This window comes from Fundulus heteroclitus, chromosome 14 (genome assembly GCF_011125445.2).
Source record: "Fundulus heteroclitus isolate FHET01 chromosome 14, MU-UCD_Fhet_4.1, whole genome shotgun sequence".
Classification (NCBI taxonomy): domain Eukaryota; kingdom Metazoa; phylum Chordata; class Actinopteri; order Cyprinodontiformes; family Fundulidae; genus Fundulus; species Fundulus heteroclitus.
In genome coordinates, this window is record NC_046374.1 from 12,885,632 (window position 1) to 12,895,633 (window position 10,002).

Consider the following 10,002-nt stretch of genomic DNA (forward strand, 5'->3'; position numbering starts at 1 on the left):
TGCCTGCACTCTGTCAAGCATGGAAAAATGGATGGTTTACAGCTATAAAGTCTTCCATTGGTGAAGCAAATATATCGCCACAGGCACCCATAAGGTGAGAGAAACAATTCTTCATTTGACAGTATCTGAATGTATCTGAGCATATTTGAATAAGTTATTAATAATAAGATTTTTTAGGAACAATCTAGAATTAATTGACTCTCACTATTGTTCCCTGTTAGAATTACAGCTATGTTAAGGTGCATTATTATGAATCGATAAAAACAGAGCTTATGGTCAGAAAAACATTGATCTTCCAACACAAAAACAAGACATCTCACTGAACAGAAAAGGGAAATAAGTACTTTTACAGTAAATATGATTTTTCCCCCCTCAGATCACAGAGAGCAGACAGTGCTAGAGACAAAACTGAATATTTGCAAATACAGTGGTGTGAAAAAGTGTTTGCCCCCTTCCTCATTTCCTGTTCCTTTGCATGTTTGTCACACTTAAGTGTTTCGGAACATCAAACCAATTTAAACAATAGTCAAGGACAACACAAGTAAAAACAAAATGCAATTTGTAAATGAAGGTGTTTATTATTAAAGGTGAAAAAAATCCAAACCATCATGGCCCTGTGTGAAAAAAGTGATTGCCCCCTAAACCCAATAACTGGTTGGGCCACCCTTAGCAGCAACAACTGCAACCAAAGGTTTGCAATAACGTGCAATGAGGCTTTTAGAGCATCCTGGAGGAATTTTGGCCCACTCATCTTTGCAGAATTGTCCTAATTCAGTTACATTAGAGGGTTTTCGAGCATGAACAGCCTTTTTAAGGTCATACCACAACATCTCAATAGGATTCAGGTCAGGACTTTGGCTAGGCCACTCCAAAGTCTTCATTTTGTTTTTCTTCAGCCATTCCGTGGTCGACTTGCTGGTGTGTTTAGGATCATTGTCCTGCTGCAGAACCCAAGTTTGTTTCAGCTTGAGTACACGAACAGATGGTCGGACATTCTCCTTCAGGATCTCTTGGGAGACAGCTGAATTCATAGTTCCTTTTATCACGGCAAGTCTTCCAGGACCTGAAGCAGCAAAACAGCCCCAGACCATCACACTACCACCACCATATTTTACTGTTGGTATAATGTTCTTTTTCTGAAATGCAGTGTTCCTTCTACGCCAGATATACTTGGACACACACCTTCCAAAGAGTTCCACTTTTGTCTCATCGGTCCACAGAATGTTGTCCCAAAAGTCTTGGGGATCATCAAGATGTGTTTTGGAGAAATTGAGACGAGCTTTGATGTTCTTTTTGCTCAGCAGTGGTTTTCTCCTTGGAACTCTGCCATGCAGGCCATTTTTGTCCAGTCTTTTCCTGATGGTGGAGGCATGAACGCTGACCTTAACTGAGGCAAGTGAGGCCTGCAGTTCTTTGGACTTTGTTGTGGGGTCTTTTGTGACCTCTTGGATGAGTCGTCGCTGCGCTGTTGGGGTTAATTTTGGGCGGCCGGCCACTCCTGGGAAGGTTCACCACTGTTCCATGTCTTCGCCATTTGTGGATAATGGCTCTCACTGTGGTTCGGTGGATTCCCAAAGCTTTAGAAATGGCTTTATAACCCTTTCCAGACTGATAGATCTCAATTACTTTCTTTCTCAATTGTTCCTGAATTTCTTTGGGTCTCGGCATGATGTGTAGCTTTTAAGGATCTTCTGGTGGACCTTACTGTGTCAAGCAGCTCCTATTTAAGTGATGCCTTGATTGTGAACAGGTGTGGCAATAATCAGGCCTGGGTGTGGCTAGAGAAATTGAACTCAGGTGTGGACAACCACAGTTATAGTATGTTTTAACAAGGGGGGCAATCACTTTTTCACACAGGGCCATGATGGTTTGGATTTTTTTTCACCTTTAATAATAAACACCTTCATTTACAAATTTAATTTTGTCTTTACTTGTGTTGTCCTTGACTATTGTTTAAATTGGTTTGATGTTCTGAAACACTTAAGTGTGACAAACATGCAAAGGAATAGGAAATGAGGAAGGGGGCAAACACTTTTTCACACCACTGTAGGAACAAACAGTGTCCACTTTGAGATTCCACTCATATAATGGTTCAGGTTTAGATATTGTCATTGAACACAAATTAATATATACAGTTGTTTAATTAGTCTGATCATCTTAAAAATAAAATGATATGAAATTTATTACATTTTAAAAAATATAAAATTAGCAGTAAATCATTACATAATCAAAACAAACAGAAAAAAAATATTCTCACCATCAACATTGTCATAGATGAGAGTACTGAGCACTATAATGAAGAATAAAAGGTGATCAAATTGACTGATTAACTGAATCAAAACAAACACATAATAACAATGACATTTCAGGGAATGTTTGGATTACCCATATGAGGATGAGAATTGAGGTGATGATTGGCCTGAATTAATCCCATGGCTGGGATCTCCAGTGTCACCAATTGTAGCCAATCTTTACATGGAATAAATGGAAAAGAGAGGTTTGGGAACCTTCAGAGGAACACCTCCAAGCCACTGGTTTAGATATGTGGATGACACCTTTGTCAAAATCCAGTTAAAAGAAGTGGAAGCTTTCACAAGACATATCAACTCGGTGGACATCCTCTCTGGTAAACATCAAGTTTACCAGAGAGGATGCCAACGACAACAAGCTACCTTTTGTCGACTGTTTGGTGAACATGGAAGGAGAAGGAAACCTCAACATTGAAGTGTATAGGAAACCCACACACACAGACCAATATCTTCTTTTTGACTCACACCACCCACTGGAGCACAAACTTCCGATCATCATAACCTTACAACACCGGGCCGAGCCTGTCCCAACTAAAACAGAAGTGAAGCACAAGGAAAAGATACACATCAAAGATGCCCTCCAAACCTGCGGGTACCCTAACTGGGCTTTTGTCAAATCAGCAAGAAAATCCAAAAGACCCGCTGCAGAACATAATGGTGAGAAGAATAAACGCAAAAGCATCGTCATCCCATATGTTGCTGGTGTCTCTGAAAAACTCAAGAGGATTTTCTCCAAACACAAAATCCCAGTACATTTCAATCAAACAGGACCCTCAGACAGAGGCTTGTGCATTCCAAGGACAAAACACCCAAACCTAAGATGAGCGGAGTGGTGTATGCAGTTCAGTGCAGTGAGGAATGTTCTGATCTTTATATTGGAGAAACCAAACAACCTCTCCACAGACGTATGGCTCAACACAGGAGAGCCACCTCCTCAGGACAAGACTCTGCTGTGCACCTTAAGGACAAAGGACATTCTTTTGAGGACCAAAATATTCACATTTCGGACAAAGAAGACAGATGGTTTGAAAGGGGTGAGAAGGAAGCCATCTACGTTAAGAGAGAAAACCCAACCTTAAACAGAGGAGGAGGCCTTAGGTTTCAACTCTCAAAAACTTACAATACAACAATAGTATTAATTCCGCCCAATCATCACCTCAATTCTCACCCTCATATGGGTGATCAAAACATCGTTCCTTTAAGCCAGGCCAATAACAACCCTAACGACTCCTCGTTACAGAGGAGTGGACCAGTTTAGGTCCAATCTGCTGCCTTAATGGCTTTAACGATCGCCCATTACTAAGGGGGTGGACCTGTTTCTGTTGAATGTGCATGTTATCTAAGCCATTGCAAGGCCTTTGTTAGGGCAGTAGTATAAAGCTTGGTACTCCACATTACTCCAAACTTTTGGAATTGAGAAAGCTTTCTGGAGTGGAATGAAACGTCTTCAACTACGGAAAACAAGTCCAGTTGCTTTGTTTTTTACTTTTTTTGGAATGACCATGACCTGGATGACTGAGAATCTTCACCAGGATATTTTACTTACTGACAAAAGTCGAAAAGAACTAACTTAAATCATTTATATGGTAACAAGGTAACAGATATTTAAAGATTTAATCACAGAAACACACATCTCCTCTCTTTAAGATGTCAGAGAAACAGATCAAAAGGTGATAAACATTTTGATCACTGAACAGAAACCCAGTGATGAACTTACAGAAAAAGGCCAGCATGCAGAGCAGAGCGTTCTCCATCCTCACATCCGGACCTGCTGCACAGCTCATCACAAAGGCTTCTGCTTTGTTCTTACAATAATGATGGAGATTTTATCTCCCACACATAAATGACGCCAGCGTTTCTTATACTTCTAATTATGGTCTGTGCGTTTCCTTCCTTTTCACACAAACTTAACACCACAGCAACAGGTTTGAATGCAGCAGCTGGTAGACTGGTTTATGTTTCTTGTAAAACATGCTTGTTTTAGTAATTTTATTGTGTTTTAGCATTTAAAGAAAACATTTTATGAGAATAAAACTCTGCATTCAAACCTGATCTGTTCTCTGTTCCCTGGGTTGTGACTTACTAGCTCCCTCTCCTTGCTAAAGAACCTATTGGAGCGCTAAGATGAGAACTTGGTGCTTACACATACATTTCCTCCTGGATAAAAACACAGACACCTTCACTTTCCTGTGACCTGTGGATCACCTTTACCTTTGTCTACTGACTAGATTTGAGATCTTTCATGTGTAATCTCTACCTAATTTCTCTTAACTGCTGAGAGAACCCACAGATCACCCACCCGCCCTCTTCATCCCACCCCCACAAACCTAACCAGTACTAAACATGTACAGAGAATGAATGAGGAAGTCACGAGCATGTCTTTGTTTCCCCATCAGCCTACCTTTGTTTTATTCTGTCAAGGAATTTGTTTTATTGTTTGCTCATCGCTGCTGTTGTATGTTTGTGTTTGTTAGGCATGGTTTTATAGATTAGATTTTTTTCTTTGGCATACACCATTTTCTTTTGTTGGGCGTACATACACTTTTAGTATGGATTTTACGCAGTTTTGTATGAATTTTACGCAGTTTTATAAACGAGACCGCTGGTCTGTTTGAACCTTCTTTCCCAGAGATTTGTCAGGAGCTCATTGTAATTCCAAGCACCTTAGGGTCCTGCCATGTCTTCAAGGTCCCAGGGTCCCACCATGACTTCAAGTTTCCTGAGCTACTACATTGGGTGCTCTTCTCAAAGCTTCTGTGTGGGTTCCCATTTTCAGAACTTTGTGTAGATTAAAGTCTTTAAAGCTTCAGGTCATGGCAGACACCAAGCTTTGCCCAGAGGCTAAGCCTGCTAAGCTCTGTCCGGTGACCAATCTCACAAGCTCTGGCCTGAGAACATGCCTTACAAGGTCTGACCAAAGACCAAGCCGGCCAAATTCCACCCAGGAGTCAACTCTACCAAGTAGTGATGCTTCTCTAGACACCGATGCTTTCTCTTGAGGTATTGTTGGTCTATAAAATCCCTGCTCCAGTTTTGTTGGCATCTGTGGCCTCACAGAGCCCTCCTCTTGCATCGATGGCCTCAAAGAAGCATGCTTCATTTATGTCTGCCTCCAAAAGCCCTGCTACAGCAGTGTGGACCTCCAACGTTTGTGCTCCAGTGCCCCTGGCCTCCAAGATTCCTGCTCCGATGCCCAAGCCTACAAGGTTCCTGCAATTGAGCTGCCAGCCTCCAAGGTTCCTGCACCTGGATCACCAGCCTCCAAAATGACTGCACCTGCACCACCAGCTTCCAGACGTCCATGTCTGCATGGTCCGACATCTGAGGCCCCCCCTCTGCCCGCCCTGCCTTGCTTTGTTTTGCCAATGCTCCCTCCATCCACCCTGTTCAGGTTCATTTTTGTTTCTTGGATTCTGTTTTGGGCATCTGGAATCTCACCTGGAGGGGGATATTCTGTCATGTTCCGGCCTGGATGTCTGTGTATATGTCTCCGAACCCCGTAATTATTATTACCAGGCTCCTCTGTCACTGCTTAATCAGTCTCCTTCAGTTCACCTGATTATCTCCTTTTATATACTGGGCTCCCAAAGTCAGCCAATGCCAGACTATTGAAAAAGTTATTTGAGTAGATGTCCAGCAGTGTTGTGATCTAAAGCAGTGTAGGTGGGCATGGCTGAACAGTGGCTCTTCCTGGTTTTGTGGCGCAGCTGCTGGCTATCCTGAAATCAACCTGGCAGTATATAAACCCCCGGAACCAGACAGCAGGCACCAGACTGTTCTCTTTGACCTCGTTTTGGAGAAGTTGGATACCACTCAGACCACTCAGCCTGCCTGCCAAAACCACAGCCGAAGAAACACGCAAGTTAACTGGAGAGTCTTGCACCCCTTTTGTTTTCCTTCCCTTTTGTAAGCGCTTTTTGTTAAAATAAATTATTTATTTTTTACATCCCAAGTCTGAGTATACATTTGTACAAAACTAAGAGTATAGTTTTGTACAGAGTATACATCTGTACAAAACTAACCATAACAAGCAGTCTTCCTTGCCCATTTGCTAAGGCTCTGACCAGGTTCTTGATTTGGATCTGGATTTTTGGATCACCCTGTCTTGCCTTAGCCTTATCAGTTATTTTGCAGTTATTTTGGCTTCAGTTTTTCTAAACACAACCTGGACCACAAATAGTTCTTTGACCCTGGGATCTGTCTACCAGCACAACACTAACCCAACCCAAACATGTCATTGAGGCTTGTCCTGATCCATCTTTGACAGCTTGCACCAGGGCTATATACTTTATTTACATAATAAACTTTTTTGAAATGCAAATACCATGTCTGGTGTGATGTGATGTAGTCACTTGTTTCCAGCAGAGTAGCTGGCTAACCTGGCTGTAAGGTGTTCTTTGTGTTCATCATCAGACCAATTATGCTTCTTAAAGATAGACAGCAAGGGCAACGTGCATAAATGAAACCACAATCGGCCTAGTGTGGACCATTGGTGAAACCGACAATAGAGAGAGGCAAATAAGCTCTCTTTTGTTGTTGAGACAATTTTGTTTGTAAGCACGTATGAAAGTGTGTGAGTGTGGATTAACGTTTTTCAAAAAATAAGTGTGTTTGTGCACAGCTGGTGTATGTGGGTGAGTCGGTCACCTGAAAACACACAGTTGTGAGACCGATGAGAACAGTAGAAGGCCTGCAACACACCGCACCCAGGAAGTCCTTAAGGTTGGTTCACACGGCAGGATATTAAATAGTCGGACGATTTTCAAACCCTGAGAGACACCATACCTAACGATAAAAAAATCATAGATATAACAGGTTTTCTCGTACAGTGTGTGGTGTCCAATAAGATGGCAAGCACAACAAATCACATATGAACAGATTTCAACTGGGATCATTGAGCTGTCAGATGGGAGATTTTGCGAATCCTCTCAAGATCAAATGTGAATTCAGAGTAAATAAACATGGACAATGAAGAAGAATAATGACCTTAATTTGTGGTCTGATTTTAACAGAGAAAAAAACTGAAATAAAAGAAAAGAAAAAAGAAAAGTCATTGGTTAAAGGAGTGGAATCAGGACACCTGGGGGCTGTACATTTGCTACACTATGATATGGAGGTGAGCTAGGGTTTTTTCCGTCTTGGGGTTTTCTTCATCTCAGTTTCTGATTGGTAGGCTGCATGCTCATTTTTCCTCGAGGGACACCACACATGCTAGGATTTCAGGACAAGACCATGAAACATGTTGAATATCCCCGATTGGAGGTCAGAGTGGTCCCGCCATTCCCACTGAGCAGGCCTGATTACTCTTAAGACACCACACAGGGCAGGAATGTCTCTTAAGCTTATCTTAAGAGAAACACTGATAGTTGCTGCCTGTCAGAATGGAAAGATGGGGGAATAAATTGGGCTAGAAACCCTGCAGTATGAACCAGCTCTTAGGACTGATGATGCTGGCTCCAGTAAGCCGCAGCTACCCAAGGCAGACAGACACGAGGCATTATCTCAGGGCAGGTATATGTCCCACATAGAAGTAGGTCATCAACGAAGCCCTGGAGGAGCAGCTCCAAGGCCAATGAGGTACAGGATGAAAGGTAGGGCATCCCATAAACTAACCACACTGTCAGCTCCTCTGGTGACCTATGACCTCTGCCGACCCCCACCTGATGTGCTAACCCTTGGGAGGTCAAGAGGGATTGATTCCCACCAGACCCTAGCATAGTCCCTGTTCCACATGTCCAGCCTCTCACATCCCAGGAGACAAAGTCCACCCCAACAAAGCTCACCCTTTTGGGACATGCTTTTAATTTTATGGCTTTTCAGAGCAAATGACAGCATTTAGGATAGGATTTTCATTGTGGGTATTACATTAAAGGGGCTTCATTACAAATGCACTTGATTGGCAAATTATATCCCACTTTGCAATTGTCAGGATTTTGTCTTCGATGAACTCAGAACCACACACATGGAGCTAAAATTGAAAGTTTATTGAATGGTAGATGGAGTAGTGGATGATGAAACCAAAACGTCAGGACTAAACTGGAACAGGGGTGGCAGGAGCTGACGGCCTGGAGAGTTCTAGGGAGACCAGAGCACAGTAGCTGGATCCACAGCACGGCAGAGAGTGAGCCAGAGCAGAGCCACAATGGGATTAGTATCTTGGCAGGTGAACACTTATTTTATGAAAACTAACATAAAATAAAGTCAAATCATAACTAAAACCCTAACAAAGAGGAAAAACTGAAAACTAATAGTAAACAAAAGCCAAGTCAAAACTAAACCCTGACAGCAATTATGAACTGTTTTTGTCGCAGAAAATTCCCATCGAATATGTTAAACTTTGTGGTGGTACTGTGGCTGCTGAAGGTTTTTTCTGATCCCTCCATTCACTAAACAGAAGTTGAATGATGACCTATATATCTAAACAGAGTGATGTCTGCATGCACAAACATCCCATTCCTGGTAATAAAGGACCTCTTGGGGGATTGTCAGAGACTTTATTTAAACGTCAATTCATACAAATCCTTCTCCTTTATTTGAACAATCTTTTTCCTGAAACAATGGACTTATAGTTTCTTTCATTTTTAGGCACACTGAGAAAAAGTCAAATGGAAAACCTTTGATGAAAACAAAATAATTTTCTTCTCCAAAACTTGCCTTGGGGACCTACAATAATTTTTAAATGAAAGGTTATGTAAAATTTAATGTGAATATCAGAATGTTAGTTACGTTTCTCTCATATTTTTTTACTGACCATCATTTTTGTCACTGTGCACTTTTAGAGCTCTCTTTAAAAACGTAATAAAGTCCTCCTCTACAGTGTTTCTGATCTCTCATCTGTTTATTCACACCTCAGGTATTTTTAAATGTAAAGAATGACATCAGTATTGCCATCATTCCGTTTTAGGCACAAAGAGGAAACCTACAGTTGGCCTGTCAGTTAGTTCACGTGCTCTACAACCAAGACCAAACACCACATAAATGAAATAATATGTGCTTTAGACCAGGGATTTTCAAGTCATTTAATCACACAGAGATTATCACAAAAATAAAAATAACTATGTACACTGTCATTTGACTTATTTTGGATATTTATCTCTGGTCAGTCCGGTTCTAAATTCCTGTATCAGTCATTCTCTGTTTATCCTTCAGCCTTCAGACTTGTGAAAATTTTATTTAGTAAATAAATTGTTTTGCAGCACCATCCTATCCTGTCTTGCCGTTGCCGTTGTCTGGATCTTCCATTTGCAATTGTATGATAGAGGTACATTCATGCCTGCACAGCTGAGCTGTCAGGGCAGTGACTTTGATTGACAGGTATAACGAATCAATCAGACTGGATGAAGAATGACACAAAAAGAGATGATTGGCCACTGGTTCCTACTTCCCTTTTATTTCAGCTGAAGACAGGAAAGGGGTGCTATTACACTTGCACTGTCCTACCTTATAGTTCATAAGGATAAGCTTGCTACTAACCACATTTCACCCTATGATTGGTTAATGATGGTACTCTCCTGCTGTGTTGTTCACTTATTTAATTGGATGGTGAGAAATTTGATTAACATTCTGCTTCTAAAATACGGCTTTCTCACCCACTATGATTCTTACAAATTTGCCAACCCAACCTACCAGTGGAACAATTCTGACAGCTCTGATCTCTTTTCTAGTCAGGATGTGTATGTGTAATGGGATTTTT

The 10,002-nt window shown here is 41.5% G+C and overlaps 1 protein-coding gene across 1 annotated transcript in view; it reads right to left on the minus strand.

Moving 5' to 3' along the window:
• LOC105922041 (obscurin-like) overlaps window positions 1–5,630 on the minus strand; it is a 28,710-nt gene extending 23,080 nt beyond the window's left edge. The window contains exon 1 of the mRNA XM_036147004.1: window positions 5,513–5,630. Coding sequence (XP_036002897.1) covers window positions 5,513–5,630 — 118 coding nt within the window. The remainder of the gene's footprint in view (window positions 1–5,512) is intronic.
• Window positions 5,631–10,002: the final 4,372 nt, after the last annotated feature.